This window comes from Neopsephotus bourkii, unplaced genomic scaffold (genome assembly GCF_033783945.1).
Source record: "Neopsephotus bourkii isolate Nb327-2 ecotype Australia unplaced genomic scaffold, CSIRO-AGI_Nbou_v1 NB_1767, whole genome shotgun sequence".
Classification (NCBI taxonomy): domain Eukaryota; kingdom Metazoa; phylum Chordata; class Aves; order Psittaciformes; family Psittacidae; genus Neopsephotus; species Neopsephotus bourkii.
The window spans coordinates 11503540-11531232 of NW_026902241.1; the positions used below are offsets into that span (position 1 = coordinate 11503540).

General features: G+C 45.6%; 1 protein-coding gene across 2 annotated transcripts in view; it reads left to right on the plus strand.

The window, feature by feature from the left end:
- The first annotated feature begins 4401 nt into the window (after positions 1 to 4401).
- LOC133225788 (TAF5-like RNA polymerase II p300/CBP-associated factor-associated factor 65 kDa subunit 5L) overlaps positions 4402 to 27693 on the plus strand; it is a 46047-nt gene continuing 22755 nt past the window's right edge. The window contains exons 1-5 of one of the 2 annotated variants that reach the window (XM_061378572.1): positions 4402 to 4871; positions 8325 to 8429; positions 11092 to 11816; positions 17603 to 18068; positions 22815 to 23642. In XM_061378572.1, the coding sequence (XP_061234556.1) occupies positions 4658 to 4871; positions 8325 to 8429; positions 11092 to 11816; positions 17603 to 18068; positions 22815 to 22960 (1656 nt within the window). In that variant the 5' untranslated portion in view covers positions 4402 to 4657 and the 3' untranslated portion in view covers positions 22961 to 23642. Of the gene's footprint in view, positions 4872 to 8324; positions 8430 to 11091; positions 11817 to 17602; positions 18069 to 22814; positions 23643 to 27693 lie in introns of those variants that run through there. The other variant, XM_061378571.1, reaches the window with a different exon arrangement.

Genomic DNA, 27693 nt, shown 5'->3' on the forward strand with positions numbered 1-27693 from the left:
CCAGCGCCACCACCACCACCGGCACGCAGGGGAGGCGGCGGCGCGCCCGCCGGCAGCGCCTGGCGCCGCTGGGCGCAGTGACAGCGCCCCCCAGGTCTCGCCGGACCCTGCCTCCCGCCGCCGCCGCCGGCGATGCTCAGTGAGTGGCAGCGGGCGGGCAGCGGGGACGGCTCAGGGCCACGGCCACTGCGGGATCGGGGTGAGGGAAAGCGAGGGGGGGCAGTGCCGGCTGGCTGGCGGCGGGAGCGGGCCCCGAGAGTCCCGCCGGACCGCCTCGTGGCGGAGGCCCGCAGGCCCGGCCCGGCCCGGCCGGCAGCTCCCGGGAGGCAGGCGGGCCCTGGGAGGAGGCCTTGGGCAGGGGCGCGGCTCTGGGGACAGCCCCGGGTGGGGACGAGGTTGGACTGCTGCGGTGCGCCCCGGGGGTCGCGAGGTGGACTTTTCTCTTGATACCCTCGTCTTTCCTTGGGCAGTGCACGGGGTTGGTTGGCAGCTGCTTATCGCACCGCGCGTCCCCTTCCCTTTTCCCTGCTTCTCCGTATTCGTGTTTTCATCCCGGTAGGGGAAGAGTTTCGCTGTCGCGGCCCCTCCGCGAACCCTCCGCCGCTCCCCATCCGCAGCGCTGACCGGGCGGCGGCAGCAGCGGTCGCGGCAGCCCCTGGAATGGGTGAGAGGCACCGCGGGGCCCATGGCCTTGGCCCCTGCCCACCCGGTGGTCCCCGGGCCCGAGCTTCTGGTCCGGCAGCTGCATCCGAGGAGGCAGGGTCAGGCAGTGGTCAGATCTGCGGGCAGGAGGAGCGCAGGGGATGAAGGCTTTACCCATGGGTGAAGCGCACTGCTTGGCTCTGTCTGCAGGGGGGAGTTAGAAAATACGTTGTGGAATTGGAAAAGCTTAACCCCGACCTGGGCCAAACACAAATGGATGCAGGCTCTTGTAATATCACAGCTGTTTTCTCTCTGCCTCTGCATGTGAATGTCACTGCTTTGGAAGAAGCCTTCTCCCTGGTCCCTGCTGTCTGTAGCACTTTCCCTATTTTCCACCACCACACCGCGTCTCCTTGTCATCTTGTCGTGTTTGGTTGCCTGTGTTTCTGAACTGCAGCCGCTGCATGCATGATGTCCCTTGGCTCGAGGTTCGTGGTTGTCCTCCTTTCAGTTTACCCTTGTTTTATTTATTTTGAAGTCTTGTATATTTTAGCTTAACCTAACGTCACAGCGTGATTTAGTGTTGTCAGTATTCCCCAAGTTTCACCTGTCATGGTGAGGGTGAAGTACCATCTGTCCACAGCTGAGGCTTGAGACACAGTTCTCAGTAGAGAATACTCAAAATGTGCTTCTGTGTGATGTTTTATTGGTTTATTGTTTCAAGATTGCTTGTCCTCGGTTCTTCTCTGATGCTGTCTGGTCTTTCCCCACTCTATTGGAAGTAAGACACTGCTGTCCCAGTGTCAGGACAGGAATGCAGAGCCCTTAAAACAGCATTTCCAAGACTAGTTTTCAAGTTCTTTGCTGTATGTCTGTACTGGTAATGTTTCAAGCCCATGGAATCTGCCTCAACCTATACCCGAGGTGTAGCATAGGCAGGAAATGAATTTCCAGAGCTAATTTCCCACATCTTTAGGAAAGAGGAACTTGTGATGTGTTGTGTATGGTCAGGTGCTGCTCAGGGTTTCTTCTGTGGTTTTGGTTCCTCAAAAAAAAAATTAACCTAATATCCTTTTTCATTTGTGCTTCAGTTTGTGACACTGCAGAAGATGCTGCATTGGAGCTGTGCAGATCCCCAGTGTGATCTTTCTTCTCTCTTCCCTTAAGTATTTTGCTTATCAGTAAAAATAGTTAATGGCATTAGTATTTATTGTCCTCTCTGGCTGTTTGAGAAGAATGAGGCAGCTGGGACTTTTGACCAGTTGCTTCAAGCTTTCTGCAGGCATGGACACGGAATGCTGGATTCAGTTTGTTTCATATATGAGAGATTATCTTCAGTGATGAGAGCTAGAGTTTTATATTAATTGGAGGCTTGCCCTTTTTTGCATTTAAATTCTGCATCTTTGACCTGTTGTGAACTGGCTCAGCTTGAACCCAGCTAAAGGCATTTTGGCAGGCCGTCCTTATGTTTATGGTATATACTAATTTTGAGGGCTTGATAAAGAATATTTGTAGGAATGCTGCTTTTACTCCTCTTGCGCTTTTCATGAATGTTTTCCCTGCCTCTGTAACATAGCTCTTTGTGAAGTTCACGGTGAAATATATAGGCAAAGTGAATGAAGAAACAAGTACCTGAAATGAAAGTAGGGGTGATGGTGTGTCTGATGCTAACGGGCGTTTCTTGGTGAAGATGAATTTCCTGTAAGGTAGTTCCTGTTCTGTCACCTGGGAATAGGGAAGGAGATACTGCTTGTAACACCTACTACTGTGACTGCCAGGAGTACACAAGGTATGTGAAGGGAGCAAGAAACTGTACAGATGGCATAAAGCAGCTGCAGACGCCACCTTGCTAGACTTAGCTAAAGAAACTGGGGCTTCCCTGTTATCCCTAAAGCTCTGAAAAAGCTCGCATTTAAATCATCTGCCAGCAACTGCTCCTTTCACAGGCCATTCTCTCTTGCTGCTAAAATGTCAGATCCTGCTGTTAAAATTTGCAGTCACTGCCTTTTTTTCCTACCATTTAAAATTTACCATTTTCTCTGTTCATCATCTGTTTGTTCAGCAGCTTAAAAAGGCTGATCTCAATGCTGCCCTTGTTTGTCACTGTCATTTCAAAGGGCCCTCTGGAGTTCTGCATCTTTCACATGCCAGTTTTCGGTTTCTCTGATCCATTATGAGTTTATGAAGAATTACCTGTACTCACCAAATCTAACCTGGTGCAAACTGATCCCATAACTGAAGCAAAACAAAAGAATGGGCAAGGGTATTTCTTGATGCTCTCTCTTTGCAATTAAACCACAGACTTGAGACGAATGTGCTCAGTTCTGACTGACTAAACCACTTCAGAAACATTTAGATTAATCTGTTCTGTGCCATTTGGGGAGTGAATTTCTTTTGGATTATAAATCAGATGAACCAATCTAGATGCAAATTCTCCAAAACAGTTTCTGGACTTGAAATCTATGAGATATCACCTATGCATCTATGAAAGCATCTCAAATATAATTATGTTGCTACCCGAACCTAAACTGTACAGCAGAGTGCATGCAGAGGTGGACTTGGGCAAGTCACTTGCACCGGAGTCCATGCTGCTGGCTGAAATGCAGAATGGAATGTAATACATTGTGAAGCTTAGTTAAGGGTGTTTTCTAGGTGGGTACTAAGATGCTGGTACATTCCTGTACCTTTCTTCATGATCTTCATTAAAGTTCTATCTTCCCTACAGTTTTGTGCAGCAGAAGTGTTGTATTTGAGGCAGTTTAAGAGTCAGATGCAATTTGTTTAATTGCAAGGAAAATGAAAAAGAGGTTTGGTTTTGGAGTGGAAAAAGTTGTGGTTGAAACTCATTTTAATAGGTCTCCTTGGAAATGCTTTGAAAACTCCACTTTGCTGATGTCCCTTCACCACAGTTATTTCACCTGTGAGAAAAAATGGAAATCTTAAGGTTTTTGCAAAAGCATGAGGGTGTGCAATGTCATGTATCTGTTTCCAGTAACTTTTGCTCAAACTTTGCATCCCTGTCTGCTTGGAACTTCACAGAGGGCTTATTGTTCTACCAACTGGGATAAGCACTAAAATGTGCATGGATATTCAAAAAGACTTCACTTGCAATCATTTTTAATGCTGTGATTTTGTGGGAAATACAGTTCATGTAACGGGAAAAGGGCATCCTTTTCTGTGTCTCTGAGAAGTTGTGTTTCATCAGATTTTAGCTACTCAAACCAGAAAGCATGCGCACTTGTGGAACACATGCAACTCACTGGTAGTGGAGCCGTACTGTGTAGATTCAGGCTTTATCTGATACTCTGATAGAATAAAAACATTCCTTAGTTATACTTTATTTAAAGCCTTTTAGGTTGTCTAAACCTATGTGTAAAATCAATGGCTATTGCAATGTAGTGGTGGTGGTCAGGGACTACTCAAATTGCAAGGGAGTGATTGCCTTCATCGTGGTGACGTTTATTACAAGCCACAGGCTAAAAGCATTGGGCTTTCAGTTTTGAGATATTACTACTAAGTGGTGTCTGTGAGGACTTTTATAGGAGGGAATTCTAGATAGATGGGGGCAGGTGAAAAAGGCAAAAGGCTCTGCTTTTGGTTTAATTTCCGTTTACTTTTTTTTTTTTTCTTGGGGATTTACCTGACTGAAGTGCAGTTGGGTTTTCGGTTGGTCAAGCAGAGGAGTCAGACAATGACTGAAGAACACCAGAACAGCCACTGTAAAAATGCAAGGAGAAACACTCCTTTTTCATGAGCTGTTTTTAACAAAACAAATGCTGCAGCTCACCACTGCACTTTTAGTCCAGAGTCCTCAAAAGTGTTTTTGATTCCTTGGTCACAGTAGTGGAAATAGGCAGCAAAATATCTTCAGGGATTTGATTCAAAGTATTTAGTTACACCTCAGTACTGAGAGGCAAATGCATAAAAGGTTTTTCTCTTATTTCAGTAATGAAGTTGTTTGACTTCAGCAATGAAAATACTGAGCTGTTTGTTTTCTATCAGTTTATCTTAGCGTATGGAGCATGTTTATTTTAGCATATACCTACCCAGCAAGAGCCTCATGATCTGTTTCTTTTCTCTTGAGGTCATGAAACGCGTACGCACAGAACAGATTCAGATGGCAGTGTCCTGCTACCTCAAGCGCCGTCAGTATGTGGACTCAGAAGGTCCCCTAAAACAAGGGCTGAGGCTGTGTCAGACTGCTGAAGAGATGGCAGCTAATCTCACAGGTGAGGCTGTTGTATTTTCCACACATGGTTCTTTGCAGAGTTGTGACAAGTGTGAGTATGTACATTGCTAACTGTGTGAATTTGTCTGCATACATGGACAGCTCTCCTTTTGAAATAAATTTCCCAGTGTGAAGTTGGAGTGAGATAGGAACTTTTGAACAATAAAAATATATATGAGAGTGTAACAATGTGAGATTTCTGGTTAGTGAAACAGCAAGCTGAAATGGGGTATAGGAAGGGCATATGTCAGTGTAGTGGAAGATGCTTATGTTGTATCCCAAAGAACATGAAGTCTAGTGAGTAGTGGTGCGTCGGGATGAAGGTGAGAAGAGCCTAGATGAGGAATTAAGTGGAAGCATGAAAATCTGTTGTACTTTTGTACTCCAGGAGGGCTATGGCATATGAAATGGCAGTGATACAGACTGATTTCTTTCTCTGCTCTGTCCTGGGAAAAAAAAAAAAACAACAAACAAAACATCCTTCAGCGGGTGAGACAGTTTATTTCCCTCCATGCCCTTCTTCCTCTTTCTTAAAGGCTTTGGAACCCTGCTATACTACTTGCTTTTCAAATTGTGTCTGCAACAGTCTTCATAGTAATTATTTTGGTTACAGCAAACTATATTATTGCTTGAGCTTGTACAAATATTGAAAGGATGCAAGCAACGTAGAGGTTATAAAGATTAAATTTAATTGTAAAACTGAGAAAATACTGGGCTGACCTTTGGGTGAAAATACGAGGAGGAAATGCTTTTGTAACAAAATTCTTAGATTGTGACAGCATCCCAGGCTAAGAGTGATGGAGACCTTAGTTACTGGTGGTACAACTTGATTTGACAAAGCATTAGTTGCTGTATAACTCTGCTTGTAACTAGGTAAGACTGGATGCCAAAATAGCAATTCCCGCCTCTATATTTTGCCATAGTTATAATCCAAAGATGAGTGACTGGTGAGTAAATGTCTAGGCTGACTTTCTCAGGGGCCTGAAGGAAATTGGGTAATATTTTGTTGTTACAAGTGACTTACATTTTAGTACTTTTCATTTCCTTGCTGTTTTCAGAGTAACTATCGGAAGTTTGTTGTAACTCCCTGAAATAATGGGGGAGGAATGAAACCAAAGTAAAATGTGAAATTATTTTTGATGGGAGATTCTATGGGAGAGGTGGGTAGAAGGGTCAGTGTTGAAATGGGACCAGAACTTGGGGTGAACCATGCTAGGAAGGAACAGAAGTGTCTGAAATAGGAGAGATAAATTGGATTTCAAGCCCTTGCGTTTGCATATGGCATCATCCAGGAAAAAAAAATGTTTCAGGAAAGAGTGTGAATGAGTGTCTGATTGGGTTTTGTCTTTTTACTAATCTTCCACCAAATGTTATTACTAAATTTCTTACTAGTCTGTGTGCTCGTGCCAGTGCAAGGGTTTTGTGGCTGGTGATTCAGAGCTTAGTCATCAGTTTTCATTAGAACTGAAAATGGACTGTTCTCATGTATTTAGCTGCATATGACTTGTCAAACATGCTCATAGTAAGCTGTCAGTAAGTATACTGCAGTTCCATGAATAACTGTTGAAAAAGAAAATCCCAGTTTATACTTACTCTGAAAACAGAGTCTGAAAATGCTTTCTGCTGCAGTCATGTTAGTTTTGCAGATTGATTGAAAACTGACCAGATTCTAAAGCCTTCATTGCTTTATTTCAGGGAAATAAAAGGCCATCGTATTTTTGTTTTTCTTTGCTTTTACAATAGGTGACATTGAAAACTGTCACTAAACATTGTTGAGTTACTGTATGTGCATGCATGCAGTCTACTTTTCTCATGCTGAATATTGATTACACTACATTTCAATTCCAAATAGCAGTGGTTTTTACTTCAGCTATTAAGTAATACCAGTATGTGAGGCTCAAGTTCTTACTGGCTTTGGGTTTCTGAAGCAGCCAGGCTGTAGAAAGCAAGTACACTGTATCTCTATCTTTCAACAGGTTGTATTTGTTTATTTCTAAACTGATTAGAGAGAAGATAGGGTATTGGTGCTGGAATCTATTTGTTCTTTCCCACGAGTGGATGATGAACACAGTCCTCTGTTTCCAGAGGTGAATTCAGCTTGCCCTGGAGAGTTGGTAAACATTCCTCCTGTATTTCCATAAGCTCCAGGAAGACAAAGTGTCTTACCAGACAGAGTGAAAGAGAAAGGGGAGAATAGCAACAGGCTGCCTGTACACCATGTGCTGATCTCTTTCTAATTAGCAGCACTGAGATGAGCTGGAGGCTGGCCTATCTCTCTTTAGCATGCGAACATTTGATGATGTTGTTTATAGACTTCCAGGGCTGTCAGAGTTGTACCTCTGTGCATGAGCCAAGTGCTGGAACAAAAAGCGATCAATTGGGAGTAGGAAGGCAAAGAGCGAGGATGTAAAGCATTGGGGGGGCAGGGGAGACTGAAAGAAGTTGAAGTGAGAGTAATGAAAACAGGTTTTGTGGAGGGGAGAATACTTACAGATTTTTAAAATGTAGGAAAGGGAATCAGTGAAATTCTTTGCCTTTTCATGCTTTTAAAAGAGCAGACAAACATATGGGTTATCATTTTGTAACTTGTGTTTAATCACTAGTATTTGTATATGCTGAGGTTATGTTGGTGGGTTCTGTAAACTTGCACAAAGTCCTCTGTTGGATTCTGAGCGGTTAGCAGGAGAGCAAAGGTTTCGTGCTGGAGAAGCCAGTTCCCTTTCTAAATAGTTCAAAACCACTTTTACCAGCACTGATACTGATTCTGAAAATGATTTTAACACCATTGCAGGAGACCTTAACAACTGGAGACCTTAACGAGCTGCCCTATAACCAAAAATACTCAAGGAGGAGGACATCTTCTGATTAAAAATTACTGTGTGTTTGCTTAGAGATTCAGTGTGTTTTCACCACCACCTCTGGAGACTAGAAAATGATAATGATTGTCATTTGTTGTAATTAACAATGACTGGGACAAGGAATTTGAAACTCTGAAGCAGTGCCACTGCAGACCTCCTTTCCATGATTACTGATGGGCCCTGCTGTAAAAGAAACTTCGTTTTGGAGGATTGGAGGTTGCTTTCCTCATCTTTTCTGAGTGCAGAGTAGTAAAGCCACTGAGTATCTTGTAGAACTGTTAAGTGATCTGTGATGGTGTTACTCTGAATTTCTTGGGAAACTTAAAAGTATATTCTTGGGGAAGCAGATGAGTAGCTGAGAGTTTTATGTTTGTTTGGCTTTTTTTAAGTTTTCAATATACTTTCTCATTCACGATCTGTCTAGGTACTTAATGCCATGTTTAGATGCTTCAGACTATGCCATCCCTGGACACTTTGAGAGGTGAAATGTTATCTCATGGCTGCATTACCTTGGATCTCATGAGCAGCTTTGTTTCCGGACACACATGCAAAACTCCTTAAATCCCTATTTAATTGTTACTCATTTTATTTCACAGTCCAATCTGAATCTGGTTGTGCCAACGTGGTGTCTGCAGCTCCCTGCCTGGCAGAGCCACAGCAATATGAAGTACAATTTGGACGATTACGCAATTTTCTCACAGGTAAATACCAGGAAGCAAAGGAAAGTAGATGTTTGGGGGCTTTTTTGTCATTTCAATGAGTAAAGGACAATATAATAAAATTTAAAATCATGTCTCTAACAATCTTGAGTTCTAGTTTACAGATTTCAATTAATGCAATTAAAAATGTTTATTTTTGTTATTGTTGTCTGAGTGCTTGAGTACCTTTGGCTTTTGTAGATAGCTGACTGTTTGCCCTTTCTTATTCAAACATTTGGTCTTTGTAGATCTGCACGTACAGGACAAGAAGGAAGATTAGAGTGCTTTATGTGAAAGGCAGGTAATTTAGAAATGAGTGTGCTTTTCTGCTGTCTCATAGTGTAGGTTTTTAATTTTATTCATAATCGACTTATTTTTATGATGGTCTAGATTTTAAAGGGAGAATGTTCCCTTAAATCTGGAGGTATATGATAGAAAGTAAAAAAAAACTTCTGTAGTGTGATGCAGAAGACAATCATTATTTTTCTTTTTTTATATATATAATTTTTTAATAATAATAAAACCAGAGGTACTCCTGGGAATGTCCTTATTTTTTCTAATAGTCCTAAATGTGTGAAGAAGAAAGCAGATAAGGTTTTTACATAATAGCCCCAAGGAAAGTGAGGTTGCCACTTCACCGGCCTTTGGGCACATCTACGTTTGTCCAGTGTAGGGATTTGATCCCAGTGTGCATAATGCTGTGATTAATGTTCCTGACAGTTGTTGAAGGGAAAGGGAAGAAGGGAGGACAGAGGCAGAAAATACTGAAGTCTTAGCCTTGCCTCCTTGAGCACTTCAACACCACTGCACTTTAGTACTGGAGGTAAATCCTTATGAGGAAGTGCTAGGCATGGTTTTGGTGTTCACATTGAGTGTTTTCATGGTTTTTGTCTGTGTTGCTCAGATTTCTTAACACACATGAACTGCTTCTGTTTCTGCAAGGGAGTAACCTCCCAGCCAGCCACAAGGCACAGCGGGACACTTCCCATCTCTGTGATGCCTGAGGAGTGGGAAGGGGACTAGGACCACTGAATAAACTAGGAATTCTTCTAGAAGTTTCTAGTTTAACAGGCTGCTCAAAGCAGGGCAAAATCACGGTTTGATCAGATTGCTCAAGGCCTTGTCCAGCCACATTCTGAAAATCAGAAAGTGCAAAGATTGTTCTGCACCTCTGGGCCCCAGCTGCAGGGCTGAGTGATTTGGTATTTCCCTTGCAGCAGCTTGCCTGTTGTCATCCTTTCACTGAGCACCTCTGAAAAGAGGCTGGCTCCTTTTCCTCCAAAATGTCCCACTGGGTACTGCAGGCAGCAGCTGGATAGCCCCTTATTCTTCTCCAGGCTAGACAGACCCAGCGCCTGTAACCTCACTTCTGTTTTCCTGGGTGAACGTTTTCTTCATTCCTGTTTCTGCTGACTACCCATCTGTACTCTGTTTTCCCCCACTGCAGAGTAAGGTCCTTTCCCATGTTACATTTCTAGGAAAAAGTACCTGCTGGCTGCTTACAGCTTTTACTGCTCAAGGACCACTGATTTCACTGGTTTTGGCTCAGTTTCAGTGGGACAGAAAGGAAAATGATGCCTAAGTGTGCAGATACGTAAATACACCACACACACTCTGTAGTTACTCATCTAGAAATGGAAGAGAAGCATGGCATGGACCAGAGAAAGTCTGGAGGAGTGCTCAACAGGAGAGGAAAAATAACCTAACGAAAGGGGGAAGAAATAACCTAATGAAAGGGGGAAGAAATCTTGCCTTGGTGGTGGCAGGAGGGAAGTACAAGTTGAAAAGCAGCGATACTGTTTGAAAACCAGCAGTGGTGTTTGAGGATCAGCAGTGCCTGTTTTGTTCCAGTAATCTGGACCATGTGGTCCTCTGGTAACTCGTTGTTGTGGCCCTGTATGTTGCCATGGTGTTCTGTGGCAGTGCTCTACTCCTTACAGCAGCAGCCAGCTGAATGTGGGAGGGAAACAGCCCCAAGAAGCTGATGACAGATTAGTCTCTGGAAGGTACAGCACAGCCTCACAGGGAGTTTGTTACACTGTGTACTAGGAATTACTGCTGGGGTTTGCACATGAGCAGGCACAGAAATAAAACAAGAGCACACAGCTTATTGCAGTACATTTTGCAAACTAGCTTCCTTAATCCTCGGACAAATCAGTTCCATCCAAAGCACCACATGCAAGTTTTACTGAAGTTGAAAGGGGGGATAAAAGCCACCAAAGTTCAGGCCCACACAAGCCAAGTAAATAATTTTGTTAAATACTATTTTAAATATAATGAGTAAATTTTAAAGTCCACTTATTGCAATAAACAGAGCACATAGTTTTCCTTCTTAAATAAATGGGGAAATTTCAGTTCTCATGTATTTTATAAGGTGGTATTTTAATAGCTGGCCTGTGCCTAAAAAGGGGTTTGAAATCTCTGCATTTTGTTCCGAGAAGGTCCCTCACTGACTTGTGAATCTCTGTTCAGATCTGTAGTAGGTATTGTGTATCCCGTTTAGGTTGCAGAAGAGCTTTACTTGGATGCACCAACAAAAGTCTCCTCTTGTTTGCTCTCTGATGCCACTGTCAAGGTTTCTTGCAGTAGTTGTCCTTGGTCTGTTTTATTCACAGAAGAAAATGATTGAGAAATCATTCACAGTTTGTTGCTGTTTTTTATACAGATTCAGATTCTCAGCACAGCCATGAAGTGATGCCTCTTCTGTATCCCCTCTTTGTCTACCTCCATCTGAACATGGTCCAGAATGGCCTAAAAAGCACAGTGGACAGTTTTTACAGCCGCTTCCATGGCATGTTCTTGCAGAATGCCAGCCAGAAGGATATCATTGAGCAGTTGCAGACTACCATGACTATTCAAGATATCCTGTCCAACTTGAAGCTCCGGGCTTTTCTGGACAACAAGTACGTCATCCGCCTTCAAGAGGACAGCTACAACTACCTTCTTCGCTACCTCCAAAGTGACAACAACAATGCCCTGTGCAAAGTCCTGACCTTGCACATCCACCTGGATGTGCAGCCCGCCAAGAGGACTGACTACCAGCTCTATGCAGGCGGGAGCTCCTCACGCAACGAGAGCAACGGCCTGGAACCCAGCGATGTGCCAGCTTCCATTCTGCAGAATGAGGCAGCGCTGGATTTACTGCAGGACAGCATCAAACGTGTCAAGGATGGGCCCCCTTCCCTAACGACCATCTGTTTCTATGCCTTCTATAACACAGAGCAGTTGCTGAACACTGCAGAGATTTCACCAAATAGCAAGCTGCTGGCTGCTGGGTTTGATAATTCGTGTGTGAAGCTGTGGAGCCTACGTTCCAGGAAGCTAAAATCTGAGCCCCACCTCGTTGATGTGTCCCGCATCCGTCTGGCTTGTGACATCCTGGATGAGGAGGTCTGGATACCTTTCCCTGTTCCCCCTGCCTCCACCCCTTTTTGCTTTAGGCATGCATTGCGGAATATCTTGTCTCCAGGGACTCTGAGGCTGTTCCACAAACTTTCTGCCTTGACACACAAAATTTATAGCCTACTCTTGTCCTTGTTCTTTCCTGTGGTGTTTGTAAATGGTGCAGTGAGTTTGTGTTCGGGTCATAGTTTGCTAGTCCGAGGTGCCAATTTCCCAGCTGTCCTTGAACAGATGGCAGTACACAGGCAGCCCTGTAAGGGGAAGGCTTCCTTCCCTGAGGAGCAAAGAGCCTTCTTGTGGCTGGGAAGATGAAACAAGGACATGCGGGCAGTAAAAACACACTGGTGAATGAAAACTAGAAAGAAAGCAGCTCAGAACAACCAGTCAGAAGGGTGGAGAGATGCAGGAAGCAGAAAATAAAGACAAAGTAAGGAAAGAGCCAAAGGGGGCTGGTCTGAGGCCTGAGGAAGAAGGGATGCCTAAGTGCAAAACTGAATTTCAGTTATGACCTTACCCAGAGGTGAAGAGTTAGCATTGAAGAATTATGCAAAATTTCTCTGTCAGGGAATCTGCAGTGTAGAAACTGCAGAGGCTTCCCACTCTGGAGTGCTGGAGACAAAGGCTTTGTGTGCCTTCACATGCCAGGCTAGATGGCATCTTCTAGTTTACTGGGATGTTTTTTTCCCCTTCTAGTCACACCCTTCCTCCCCTCTTGCCGTAGCTGCCCACGTAGCATCTTATATCTGGTTAGAGATCAGAATTTGTGAGTCTTCCTTTGTTTAATCACACCCTTGGAGGGGGGGGAGTGGTGTAACATCCTTTTTTCCACTGTTTTTCTTCTCACAAAAAATACCTAGTGGCAGGGTTCTGTTTGTTTTGGAAGAATATGGAGAGCTTGCAGGATGGAGACTTATATGGTTAGGGATTCCTTTGTTAGTCAGCTTGAGAAGGAGAGGCAGGCATCCAGGTGAGATAGCTGACTGCTCCCCAGGTTAACCCTTTCTGCAGAGTGAGCAGGTAGGTGGGTCAGACTAGCCCAAGATAGAACTATGGACTTGTTTTCATTATAAGCTGCAAGAGTGCACAGGACACGTGACTGTGTATTGCCTGCCATGGAAACCAAATGTCAATAACTGAAACAGAGGAGAACTTCTCTGGTAAACCAGCAGGTCACCTCCTCTGGCTCCAGACTACAGAAAAGCAAGATACTTGCCAGGTTATCAGGAGTGCCTATTAGCTTTTTTTTTGGCTCATAGACAGATACTTGCATATTGTATGTGCATTATGAAACAGCCGTGGAAGCTTGAGTACAAATGGCTCCTTTGTTGGCTGTTTCAATATTTTGTGTATCCAGCAGTATTTGTCACAGATCTAAACCCAAAAACTGGTCAAAGACCAGCACAGATCAAAGTCATCATTGCCCTGAATAACTTCCACTACCGACAAAACAAATAGTGACCTGATCAGGAGTTCTGAGTTAAGGGAGGATACCAGCCTGAACAGACTGCTTGTTACATCTCCCAAATGCCTGTTAACCACAAAGAAAATGAATTCCAGTATCTGGGAGTCCTAAGTGAAAATACACAGGGACCCACAGGTGGGAACAGACCAGCACCTGCTTGGGTTCCCCAGGAAATGGAAGCCACAGATACCAAGACAGACCAAACAAGACCATCCTTGCCAGGCTGCAGTCATCATTCATGCAGCTCAGTCAAACAGGGCCTGTGTTTCAGAGTGTCACTGCAGTCTGATCAGCAACAATTCACAGCGATAAACCTGATGAAAACTGACAAAAACCAGAAATTCTGAATGTGCTTTGATACTGCTTCAGTGTATTCTCTCAATCTGTGAGGATATTAAGCTTGGCTGGGTTTTGTAAGGTTTCTTTTGGTAGATTTCTGTATTGTTTAAATAGCTTTGCATACTGTATTTAAATAGTAGTGCCTGAAATAATCTTCAGCTCAATTTCTGATTTGCTGCAAGCAAATAGGTCCTTTCTATGAAGATACAGAAGTCTAAAACTGTGCTAGTTTCAGTAGATCTTGTTCAGAGTGGCAGTAAAGCTACACTATTGGGTTTAATATCTCTTTGTGTGTTTATATATGTGTGTATATATATAAAAATGAGGTTGAGACTTGGCAAAAGTGTTAGAAAATAACTTTTTTTTGCTAGTCCATGTAAAGTCAGTGTCCCTAAGGTTAAAATTATTTACTTGGTCTAGATTGATGAATTTTGCTCAGTGTGATGCTCCAGTGTACTTCACCAACGTTGTCTTGCTTTCTGGGGTAGGAGAGGCTTACTATTTCGGGATAAAGTAAATCCATTTTCTTTATAGTAGCATCTCACAAATGCCACTTCATAGTCTCTCTTACTTAAGGTCCAACAATTTTACAGCTATGCAAGTGGATGTATTGTTTGTCTCTGCCGTTTTGCCATGCTCATTGCTGGTACTACGTACATCAACATCAGAAAATACTGCTTATTCCAAGCTGCAAGAGTGGCAGTCTGTAAGTTTTGTGAAGATGAAAGACTTGACCACATTCAGCTCTGCTTCTAAGATTCTGCTTTTAAGTGGCAGTGGTCCTTCAGGTGGTAATGGGCAGGGATGATGCTGCCACCTTGGTGAAGGTCAGATGGAATTCTGGAAGGAGTAGTAAGAAATGTCCTGTAAAGAGAGCCTTATCTGCTCCCTTATCTTTTCCTGCTAGGAAGCTCCCTGCTATAGGCAGTTAAGGGACCTTTCCTCTTGGCATCTTAAAAGCACTGCAGGATGAGATGATGAAACGCAGGAAACCTGTTACTAGTTAGAAAAAGGGAGGGGACAGGGTGGGATTTCTTGGTGTCTTTCAGGGGGGGTTGAGGTTATTTTTGCTTTTTGAGGCTTGCTCGTTCCCTTGAGGCATGCTCCGGATGGAAGATCAAGGTAACTTTTGTTAGCGGGACAGCGTTTGCTGCTCACAAGGTTAAATGTATCGGCAGTAGATTTTTCTGGGTCCAAGTGACTGTCATGCAAAATCCATTACTGATTTAAGTAATAGCTGAGGCAGTCTCTCCATAGGTATATAATTGGAATGTATCCTGTGTAACAAAACATTCCAACATTTTTAGTCTTTTCAGTTTCTTAATAATGTCATTTTTGCAAGTCTTGTGCTTGCTCAGGAAGGCTTCCTGTTCACTGTTATTTTTTAGCTCACTTTAGTAGTGTTGGTAGGTTTTCCAGTTCTGTTTTATTACTTAAAATCTGTCCTAATAGTTCTTATTTTCAAAATGGGTAGTTCAGATAATAAAAGGTAGCTTTTAGTGTGTGTGTAGGTTATTGATTAAAAGGGGCTTATATAGCTTAAATTTCTTGTCCATTCCAAGGAAATAGAAATCATTTATGCTAACCTGGAGCTGCAATGACTTCAAAAGCAGCTAATGGATATCTGGGTAGTGCCCAGTGGTATGTTATATCCTGGAAGCATACATAGTGTGTGAAATGGAAATCATGAAAAAATGTTAGGAAGAGAGATTTTCTGCCTTCCTGCTGATTCATAACGCAGGTTGTAACCTTTCTGTAGCTGCTGCAGATACAAATCTACATGGTAGTAGCTGTGGGATGAAAGGAATAGTGTGCTTGATCTGACAAAGAAATGAGGCTTGGTTCTGTTAGGCAGTAATTCAGTGCCTGCACTTCCAGCTGCTTTGTTAATCTGGTCAGCAGACTGACTGCTGTAGGGAGGAAATGGAAAAATGCAGTGACTCAGAAGCATTGTAGGTATACTGTTTTCAGTGAGCTGTAACAGCAGTGTGCAGTTGATGTGTTAAGTGTGTGTCAAACAGAAGTCAAAGACAAGATTTATTACACTATGACCCTATAGGAGTTTGGTTTTGAATGTTGCAGAGGCATTGCGAAATAAGCTGCTGCTGTAATGTAAGAAAAGAAGAATAGGTACTTGTAAAAGAGAAAGAATATGTGCTTGCACACAGCCCAAGTAGTCCTGTATGAATCTGAAGGCAAAAAAATAAGTATGTGGACTTGCAGAATTTACAGAAGCTGTAGTACATTATAGGTAACTTGAATGGGCTTCCACTGGTAACCTGTGTGAAGTCTTATGGCCATAATTAAATAGTATAAAATGCTGCAGGTATCAGCCTCTCCCTTTAATGTGGTATCATAACCTAGAGATGCTGTGGATTCCAGCAAGCAATGCTCTATCTGAGGTAGAAAAAGCAATTTGAATGAGAATGGGGCTTTGCATGCTAGAGCCTGCAATTCCTCTGCCTCACCTCCATAGCACAGATGAAGTTGGCTCCCAGCCACACCATAAAACTCCCATGGGCACTGACTGCTCTGAAGAGAATTAGCATTGCTAAACATGGCTTGCTGCATACTACTGAACATGCAGTTGAGATGGAAAAAGGTAGTGAGCTAGCTAAGCTCACCTCTGATGGGAGATTTGAAACCACTGGAGAAGGGCTTCCAGCATTGTTGTTAAGTCTGAAGCAGAACTGTCTGTGGGTCGTGAGGTCAGAGGAATGAGAGACTTCATGTCAGCCAAGACAGCTGCTCAGGACACATTGAGTTCTGCTGGTCGCCAGCAGTCCTGCAGCCCTAGGGAACCGAGTTTCCTCTCGGGGCAGGAAGTGCTCCTTCTGCAGGAAACAGGCCAGTTTGTGATGATAGATGTTAAAGGGGCTGCTCACAAACAAAAGGGTGTCACGTTGAGTTTGATGAGCAGAGGTTGTCCATGGAGGAATGTTACTGATTCAGTGCTGAGGAAAAGCGTCTCCCTGACAGCCCTGAGGAAGGGTGGTCTCACGCGCAGATGCACTCCAAGCCATAGTTATCTTGCACTCTGTCAGTGAGACCCCAGCTTGTCAGGCAAGGGCACCCTGAGGTTTGTTGGAATTTGTGCAATTTGTAGCCTTTGAACATCAAGAGGTGCTACTTGGGTAGAATTTCAGAGGCTCTTATGCTCCATCAGGAGATTCCTTTAGCACAGCTTACTGAACAGTCTTAAAATGTGAACGCTTTTACTTGCTGACTATCTGCCCTGGTACTTGAACTGGAGAATTACAGGATAAAAAGGTTTCCAGTGCCATCCTTTTTGTGGTTATTCATCTTCTCCTAACCCAAAATAGATCCTTTGACCTAAATAAGCTGCCTATATTTGCTGTTCTTGAAAGCTGTTGAAGGGTGAGGATGTAAAAGCATCCTGGTGGAGCGTGCATACAGAAATAGATACTAAAGCCTTACTGGTTTCTGTTCACATGTGGAGCTAAGAAAGAACATCCAGCAGATAGCTTGTCAAGCATGCTTGGCTTTTCCATCTCCTACCTTTTGTTTAAGACATCTGTGTTTCTTTTTCTCTACTGCGAGATTCACTTCCAATAATGACCACACCAAAAGAGCACGTGCCAAGATCTGTTTCAACATCTTACCCAAATGCTTAGTAGAGAGCAGACAGGGAATAAGCATATGCTTTGAGCAAATGGGAAAATGACATTAAATACTTTTTTCCCTATTTGCATACAAACCCAGGTTAAGGTGCCTTCTGCAGTGAGCATAAGGCTACCCAAAATAAAGGTAAAAGCTTTATATAAAATCTTACCTCACTATCTCTTCACCATTAGCTTACATGTAACGAATGCATTTGTGTCTCAGAATGTGCCATGTCTAAAATAACTTCTTCTGTTTTAAAACCCGCCTGTTTTCCTCATGGTGGTTCCTGTATTTGTTAAGCAGATAAACATGCTTTCCTTTCTTGTTTCTTTTTCTCCTGCTCGACCAGGAGGAAGAAGATGACAGCGCAGGCACAGAAATGAAGATCCTGAGAGGACACTGTGGACCTGTGTATAGCACGAGGTTTCTTTCTGACAGTTCAGGACTCTTATCTTGCTCTGAGGACATGTCCATCAGATACTGGGACCTGGGAAGTTTTACAAACACTGTGCTGTACCAAGGACATGCCTATCCTGTCTGGGACTTGGATATCAGCCCCTGCAGCCTGTACTTTGCCAGTGGTTCCCACGATCGCACTGCAAGGCTCTGGTCGTTTGATCGGACGTACCCGCTGCGGATATACGCAGGCCACTTGGCAGATGTAGACTGCGTCAAGTTCCACCCCAATTCCAACTACTTAGCAACAGGCTCCACGGATAAAACTGTGCGCTTGTGGAGCACTCAGCAAGGCAACTCGGTGCGTCTCTTCACTGGGCACCGCGGTCCCGTGCTAGCGCTCGCCTTTTCTCCCAATGGTAAGTACCTGGCATCAGCAGGTGAAGACCAGCGGCTCAAGCTGTGGGACCTGGCATCAGGAACTCTTTACAAAGAACTGAGGGGGCACACGGACAACATAACCAGCCTTACTTTTAGCCCCGACAGTAGTTTAATTGCTTCAGCATCGATGGATAATTCAGTCCGGGTCTGGGACATTCGGAACACTTACTGCAACGCCCCTGCAGATGGGTCTTCCAGCGAACTGGTTGGTGTATATACCGGACAGATGAATAATGTACTGAGCGTACAGTTTATGGCCTGTAATCTTCTTCTAGTGACTGGAATTGCACAAGAAAATCAGGAACATTAATTTTTCTTTTCTTTCTTAGGGAAGCGGGTGGGTGTATTGAATGCCAGAGTCCATTGGAAGCTGAGATTACTGACTGTGAAACACTTTTCTTCCTCTGCCCCCTTGAAAGGCACGTTCATGCAAATGCTTTAAAATGTCTTGCCTACAAAAAGGCATGTGCTGTCGAATGATATAAGGCAAAAAGGAGGAGGGATGAAAATAATGTATACATTCTAATCTTGTACTGGTAGGGATGGGGAAAAGGGCAGTAAATCCAGTAGCTTGGGGAAACCAAAAGCCTAGTCCAGACAAGTGAAACTGCCAACCAGATAAGCTGCTGACCTGCACTTAAACATCCTGCATTGATTGATGGGCACATCTTACCTACTGTTAACTGAGGCTTGAGTGTGTGGAGAACTACTGGCCCAGTATTTTTTCTTTTGCTTTTCTTTTCCTGGTATTGCAGAGGACCAGCATTTTAAGACCCTTCTATTAAAAGAACGTTATGTATTTTCTACAGTGGTAGTGGTCCTAAATATTACAGCTCCCTATAGCACTTCTGGAATATTTTGGACTAGCTAAGTAGAAAATAACATCTTTCTTTTTAGTAAGTGGATGGAAATCTGACCTCAGTTGGGGCCCATCTCTGCATTGGAATTTGGGTCTGGTTCCTGGTACTAGCTGTGATGTTTGTATTTATGTACTATTAATTAGGAATCTTTCTGAATCTGGTTGCACTATGTTTTGAGGATTGGAGGACAGTGGAGGTACACTGGTGGCTTTAAGGGTTGCCTTGTCTGGAGGAAGGGCACAACAGAACTGAAGTGACTGAGCTTGGACTCCTAATGGAAACAGGGCATGTCAGTCCACCACTGCACCTCACAGAAATATTTCCGTAAATGGAAGTTGGCAGTCCAGGGAGAGAGACACACATACAAAGTGACATGGGTAAAAATAGTATTACTAAATTATTGTGTGTACACGGAGGCAGCTCTGCCAGTGTTGGATTTTTCTCAAAATGTGGCAATATCAGTTTCATGAACACTTTGTGAGATAAATCATCAGCATTTACAACGAGGATCTGCGGAAAAAGCACGTTCTAGTTTGTAATTTTGAGAGATTAAATATTTCTGCTTTCTGGAAAAAGTTATTTTGTATTTTGTTTTCTATTAAAAGCATTTAGTTTAAAAAAAATAATAAAATAAAAAGTTTGGTCCCTTTCTGGGAAACTTGCTCTGACTTGCATGGGAAGGAGAGGGCAGGAGCTTGCTTGGCGCTTGGAGACTGGATCTAGTGGTCTTGTTCACATGGTGCCTGCTGGTTTGATATGCCCCTACTTTCCTTCTGCAGAGCTGTCTTGGCAGGTCATGGAGTTGGGGTACTGACACAGCTTTGTAGGTCAGCTGAAATGCATGTGGAAGATCTAGGTATCCCCTGAGATTGACACTGTGCACCAGAAGGCCTTGTTCTGTAGCATTGTGTGACCTTTACTTTGTGGTTTAATGTTCTAAAATACCTCTTTTGAGTAAAGGTACAATCCTCATGTTTTCTAGGCAGGCTGTTGGTATTAAATATTTCCCTTCAGCTTCCCTCAGGACTTCTGGACCTTCATGAGATAATTCTCTTGAGAACATCCGAACAACTTAAGAGTTTAGATGATGGCTCACAATTGCCTTTAGTCTATTTAGATGTTGATAAATGACCAAAACCTTTTATCAGAAACGTGTCTGACCTTTCTGAGATTAGCAATAGCATGTGCTGCAGCCGAGCTCTAGGAGAGCCAGGAACACCTCTGTATGCTTGGAGTTGAATGGCACTGCTAAACTTCTGATGGCTCTATATCAAAAGTGTGAAGAAGTTCAACAATCCCAGATTACAATCAGGCATTTTGAAGTAAAACCCACTATGGCAGATGGTCGTCTTGCTAATGCTTTCTGCTGTACAGGTCTCTAGAGAAACCTTTTCCTTCAGATCTAGTGAGCTGATACTGCTCACCAAACTAAGCACATTATATTCTTCAGCCTACAGTAATCTCTGTGGTGGTTTTGAGGTTTTTGCTTGATTCTGTACATTCTAGCCCAAAGATTTCATTGTGAAATGACTGCTCTTATACCATAGCAGAGTATCAAAGTGCTTGGCTGAATGCCTGTGTGAATACCTAGGAAGGATATGGCTCACTGATGTTCACTGGAACTCATTTAGATGTTTGTTGCCATGTGTCCTGAGCACTGTTTAGATTTAGAGCAGCTGGACTTTTAGTGGTGAAGTAGAGCAAACAGTAACCGAAAGGGAGGAAATAAAGCTGAGAGGAGCAGGGAACAGTTTCCCTTTGACATCTTATTTCTGCAGTGGAATTGGGGTTTTTTATCAGTTTGGTTATTCTGAAGTGTTTTACATACAAAACTGACAAAAGTAAAGAGACTTTGGAAGCAAATCCCATTGTGTGTATGTAGGCTAAAAGATGTAAAAGTCATTTCTGAAGTCTTGGGAAAATACTGTCACTAACAGTGCACTTCAAACCTATGAACTTTTTTGTACTGTGTGGACAGTTTTTGGTGCACATGGAATGTAAATGTTGGAAGGCAGGAAGCCAGGAAATAATCTAGACTATAAGAAATGCCTGCAATTGACTGACAGCCCGAATTTCAAAGCAAAGGGGGGTGGGGGGTTTGGGGTGTGGAGAGTATGAGTGGGAGGAAGGAAAACCATTAAGTCTAGTAAAATTTGGACCATGATCTCTCAACAACTGTGTAGTTCAGAAATAAGTCTGCATTTGCACAGATCCCTTCCTTACTCTATTTTAAACATGTATCATAAAAAACACAAGAGCATTTAAAGTGGCATACTTAAGCACTTAGTAAGTGTCATAGAAGGGACTGTTGCTGCTTGCAAGTCTGTGCATTACAGTTCTGAGTCACGTAACTGGTTGTTCCTTCCCCTGCAAACCTCTGTTTGCTTCTTATGCCTCCTGCCTGATGCACAGTGCACTGAGACCTGCATGGTATCAGCCAGTGGCTAACAGGAGGTACTCTGGGAAAGAAGGCATATAGGCAGTGATCCTTACATGGTTTATATACTTCTGTCTTCTCACAATTGTGTTTGTTCATTTGGAGATGTGTTGGTTTCTCTGCAATAGCCACCGATGGATTTAGTTCCTGTTAATTTTGGCTCATCCCATTTATTAATCAGCTATATACCTGTTGCTACCACAGTTTGCTGCAGCAGGATATTCTACACCTTGATTTTATGAGGGCTTGGTTTTGACATCCATTATCTGATAATTTTGTTCTATTCCCTAACCTTGTGAATTGATAAGTGAATACAAAATACACTTTCAAAAGGTGTCAGGTAGTCTGGGCCATAGTAAATATAGATAAAACAGAGGTACAAGTCCATGCTTAGTCACTGAATGCTGATGAAAGGAAAAGTATATTCCAACAGACTGCTACACCCATTCACAGGTCTATGTTAAAGTTGCCCTTCCCACTTTTAACACTGGCATTTCCTGAGCAGCTGCTGCCACACTGTTCAATCTAAACATCTTAATGTCCCAAATGGTGAAATTCATCCTATTCCTTTGGATTCTGGCTCCTTTGTGAAAAGCTGTCCCTTGCAAGTGTCTTTTAAATCTAAAAACATTTTACAGATGTGGTATTTCCATTAGAGATCCTTTGGGTTCGCCAAGAAAAATAAAAAGGGCTTCAGGCTACTTCGCTAACCTTGTTTCAACTGTTGTTGACTTTGTTAGTCCTCCAGGCTTAGTGGGTTCTTCAACAAAGTCCTGAAATGGCCTTCCTTCTGAGTGGTGTCTAGTTGCTTGCAGTGAGCCAGGCTCTAAAACTGTACCATTACAAGACACCGATGTGACAGTTAAATAAACTGCCCAGACGTCCCTCGCCAAAGACTATCCCATCATGCTGCATGCTAGCTATGGGGCTTATAAAAGTACTGGCTAGGAGCCCAAGCTGACTGAAAGAACAATGCTCACCACACTCAGTGTATTTCAAATACAAAATACCGGTAAAATTTGGACTGGTAATCTTTTTTTAACAGTTTTAAACAGGCTTTCTGTCTGCTGGACACTGCTCTCCAACAGCACCAAGCAGTGGCTGTACAGAGAAGGTGATATATTCCAGGTGCCCAGTTTAAGACAAGGTATTATCTACTGCATCTGTTATCCTGCAGAAATATTCTCTTGGGTCGGTGAAATTACTGAACAAGGCAGCTGTGGAAGGTGTTTCTGTAACTTGGTATCATAGGTGTTACTCTACAACTGAACCATGTTTGCAAACAGGAAAAAAGATGAGCTTCATTAAACAGGGTTAGACGAGGAAGACCTCTTCAGAAGCCTGCTTTATCAGTAGCCCTGCTTTCCTACCTAGTCCAGACTTTTGCAGTTCCACTTAGGATATAAAAAGGTCTTCTCTTTGCATAGGTTTGTGTTCTTCAGTGAAGTCATGGTCCTCTGTTTGTGACAAGCCTGATAACAAAAACATTTTAATATACACAGCCAGGGGATCAGCTAAGAACCAGGACTACAAGGTATTTGGTGCTGTACAAGCATACCAGCACATCCTCTGATGCTTTGCCTGAAAACAGAAGGAAGAAACTCCACTTGAGTTGCTCTGCTGTCAAAGGTGGGAAGTCTACCTGTATTGCTACCCCAGCTCTGGAGAATGGGGTGGGAGGTGGAGCAGGACCTATGAGTGTAATGGCACACGACTAGGATCATGATGGTGTACACTTCTATTTCTTTGCTCTCACTTCTTCCTCTCACCCAGCAGTGAGTTTCTGTTCACACTGCTACACATCATATGACACCACCAACTCCAGCAGCTTTGGCAGGGTAGTGGGGCTGGTTGGGTGGCTTTCTGAAATAATCAAGCTGCCTTCCTTGCTTGTATATTGCCTGTAAATATTTCCTTAATCAAGCCTGGGTTTTGTTCCTTTGCTTAGGGGTGGTGGTTTTGGTTTATTTAAGGTTTTTTTTTCCTGTGCTTAAGGTTGTGAGGTAGGCTGTAGCATAGGAAACTACCTGTTTCCATCTGAGAGAAGCCTTTGATCTTGTGATACTCTTTGGGATTTTGGGGGGATATCCTCCCCCCCCCCCAATTTGGAAGGTGCCAGATCAGACTCTACTTTCTTTTACACTTACGTAAGCAGGCTACCTAGACAGCAGTGAATGCCATAGCTCTATACAGTGACACAGCAATGCTCCCGCTGAAGCAGCCAAAGGCTGCACATGAGTGTCAGGGAAGTTCCTAAAAGCAACCGATAGAGCAGAGGTAGGTGGACACTAGGAAGATCAAGCTGTTAGATAACCACTCTTGCTAGAAGGAGTTTCTTGGTCTCTGGACAGTAGTGATAGTACCTGTCCACTCTGATGTTGCCTTAGGCCAGCCCTGGACCTGGCTTCGCAATAGCTAATGATGCTTCATATGTAGTTCATGGAGAGGGAAAGGACAGTGCAAATAAGGGCAGAGACTGCCACATGCTTGCTACAGTGGTAAACTGGGGTCATGCTGTAAGACAACTCCAGATAAACAAGTGCCAGCTGCATCTGGAGAAAGGCCATTTGTCTGGCATCCAGAAAAGCATAGCAGAACTCACGTAATGACAACTTGCCCTTTAGAACTAGCACAGATCCTTCCAAAGCTGCATGTAGTCAACACCAGGAATCAGCCAAGCCCAGACCATTAGCCTAGGCATCCTGAGGTCTGGGGTTGGAAGCACAAATGCAACTTTGTAGTACTTTAGCGTAACACATCACAACTTCAATCCATTGCTGGAGTTCAAACACATTTGCACAGTTTTGCTCTTTTTTTTTCGTATTGGTGAGCAGTTTAGCTGCAGACTTTATGTGCCTGACCCACTGCTGCTGCTTTTGCTATTCTTGCTTAGGGCAATAGCAAAGCAACATGGTAAACAAACTGGAAAAGAATAGCCAAAATTTTAGGCGCTCTCTCCCCTCCTGGCAACTCCACTCCATTAGTGCAAATATTCCCCGACCACTTAGGATGACTGTATAACCATCTGTGAGTCGGGGGGTGGTTGTGGTGTTTTACACTACTTTTCCCCAGAAGCAAAGCCTAAACCAAACTGGAACATAAAGCTCTGCTGCATCTGAACTTCCCTGTTTGTGTCTGTAAAACTGTTCAGATAGTTTTATTGTGAGAATGTGGTGCTTCTTACCTGCCAAATCTTATCAAGAGATCACCTCTCCCATCTCGGTGACACCTACGTGCAGGGATGTCACAGCCATAGCTTGCACTCCTCACTGATCGGGTTGTGTGTACTCCTCTGGCTGGGTTGCACTGTGTCCTTGTCAGTGGGAACTGTGTTGCCTCTCTTCCACCTGTGTCCTCCCCTACATTCACTGGGTTTTCTCTCTTTACCTTCCAGCACTGTCACAGGCTTGGCAAGAGCCTCATCCCTCAGCATTGCACTCAAGCCAGTGCTCCAGGCCGCAGCTGATCCCCATCCCCTGGGGATGGCTGGGGCTGGTGTGGTGGATGCCGTGTGTACCTGCGGGCAGACGGAACAGCACTGGCCCCCGGGGGGCACCATGGCACACAACCTGCAATGGCGGGCGGTTTCCCACAGGCCACAACAGCCTCAACTAACCGTCCCTCTTATTAAAGAAATATCATTGTATTGGGTCTTTCCCCACTTTATAGAGATATCTCCGAGTTCTGCCACAAAAAGCCTCTTTGTTCAGAAAGCGCAGGTTTAGTCGGCCCGAGGCCGCCTAAGGGTGCTGAGCGGGCCTCCCCACAGCGAGGAGCGAATTAACCAGAACCACCAAAACCGCCCTAAAACTGAGAGAAAGAAAGAACGGGAATTTGTTTGGGTCAAGATTTCCACCCCTCGCAGGGCGGAGGCCGAGGTCTCTTCTACTAAGGCCGGGCCTGGCCGCCCTGTCCCCCCGCCTCGCCGCTCGCCCCAGGGATCGATTGGTCGCGCCTCTGCGCCGAGGGCAGCTCGGGGAAGCCGGAAGCGCCAGGAAGGTCCCCGCGGTGTTCTGCGCGGGGAGGCCGTGCGAAAAACCGCCTCACGCTCTGCCTGGCGCGGGCGGCTGAAGGGAAGAGGCTGCTGCCCGGCACTAACGAGAACGTGGGGTGAAGGAAGCGTTAATGCAAAGCCGGCGAAGCCTCATTCCCGGCGCCCGTGGAGCGCCCGCACGGGCACTGCTCCCAGGGGCCCCGCGGTGAGCGGCGGCCTCAGCGCCCGCTGGTGGGGAGGCTGGGTGTAAGAGGGGAGGAAACCCGAACGTCTCGGGTGGAGCTGCTGCCCTCGCAGCGTGGGTCCCAAAACGTTTCAACCATCCCCCGAGGGCTGTGAGGAAGGTTTATGCTGATTTATGCTCAGGTATCAAGGGAAACTGCTCCGGCAAGGTGGTGGTTTTCCCAGGGCGAGGCTCCATCCCTCAGCAGGCTCGCTGGGTGTGCTAACCCCTCCAGTTCCCTAAACGCTGGGAATTTGGCTATGTCGTTTGTATTCGTGTTTTCTCGTTTTAATATGATTTTATTCATTCACAGACTTTGAAGTGTGGTTGTTCAAGGAGTACTCTTGCAAAACACATCTCACAAGCTGATGCTTGTGAGAAGCTTGTCTCAGGGTTTCTTAGAGTTGTGGGTATCACTAACTACAGCAGACTCCACAGGGGAGTGAATAGGACTCCCAGTGGGATCAGGTCCCTGCTGTGGCTTCCAGCACTGCACGGCCTCAGGACAGATGTATTCCAGTGACCCAGTTTCCTTAAATCATGGTTAGGGCAGCAGGTTCTTTGGAAGATGGCTTGTACACTGAGCAGTAATACATGAAGAGGGCAGGAACAGTGAAAGGCTGTTCATATAGAACTGACAGGCTCTGGTCTGAGTGTGGGCATGTAAGCCATGTTCGTATGGACCTGGTAGCCGCTAGCCTATGGGGTAGGTGAATGGTGTCTCTACAGGCAGCTCTCTGGCTGGGGGCTTTCTCTTGTCCAGACCAAGACCAAACCTAGGGACAGAGGCCATGATGGCTTGAGGGGCAGCCTGAGCTAGCCTCCCCTGGTGTGACCTGCGTGGGCCAGGCAAGGAGGAGCAGGGGAAAGGGGCATGGTCCCTGCTTCCTTCTCCCGGGGTCGGGTGCCTCAGCTCCGGGCTCCGAATCAAGTGGAGCTCTGCTGCTACTGGGTAGGGCAGGGCAGGCCCAGGCCCTGTCGCCGACCTCTCCGGAAGCCACGCGGTGGCAGAGGGCGCTGGCCGGCTGCTGAGGCGCGGCCAGGTGGTCGGGAGGAGGCCGACAACCGCGGCCTTATCAGCTCGCTGCAGGCCGGCAAGGGCCTGGGCCGCTGGCCCATGGGCGGCGGCGGCGACGACTCGGAGGCGCCTCCTCTTGCCGCAGACCCGCGCGGCGGGGACCGGCTGCAGTAGCAGCAACAGCGCCGCCGCCTCGGCTCTGCCGCGCCTGCCGCATGGCGGGCTACGCGCCGCGCCTGCCCTGGCTGCTGCCGCTCCTGCGGCGGGCGGCGCCGCCCCCCTGGGCCCGGGCCGCCGGTGGTGCCGCCGGTGGTGCCGCCGGCCTCCGCGCCCCGCCGCGCCCGGCCAACAGGTGCGGGACGGCCTCCCCGTTGCCGCCGCCGCTGCTGCTGGTACCGGTCGCGGCGTCATGCCGTCGCCTCCTTCTCCCTCCCGGGGCGGCCGGCAGCGGCCCGCGCTTCCTTAGCGCCACCGCGGGAGCGGAGCCTCCGGCGCCGCCGCCACGGGGGGCCGCGGGCACCTCGACGCGCTTTGAGGCTCGGAGGCTGCTGGCCCTGGCGCACCCCGAGCGCTGGAGACTGACAGGTACCGGCCTCGGTCCGGGGCTGCCGCGCCGAGAGCCGGCCTGGGGCTTTGTCCGAGCGCGGAAGGGGCGGGGGGTAATCGCAGGGCTGCCCTGGCCCCGGCAGGGTGTTCCAGGAGCCGACGCGGGCGGCGGGCCCATGCACTGCAGGGCGGGGGTTCCTGCCCCGCCGCCCGCCTGCACAGGGCACTGCCCGGAGCGGCCGTGGTCGCAGTGAAGAAGGTCGTGTTTCCCTCCTGGACCGGCACAAGGACAGCATCTGAGCCCAGCGTGGAATCTTTGAGCGAGCGCTCGATACGTGTAGCAAGCTAAAAACATGCATTCCCTGGCCCTCTTACCGTATGTTAATTACTGGTGGGTTTGAAAGGAAGGCAAAAGTTTGGGAAGTTACAGAACTCCTCCCTTTTGCCAGTACTGTTGGTTAATGCCTCTGTGCGTGTTCAGTGCTGGCTTCACAGGCAGCCTGCAATAAACTTGGGCCTGAGACT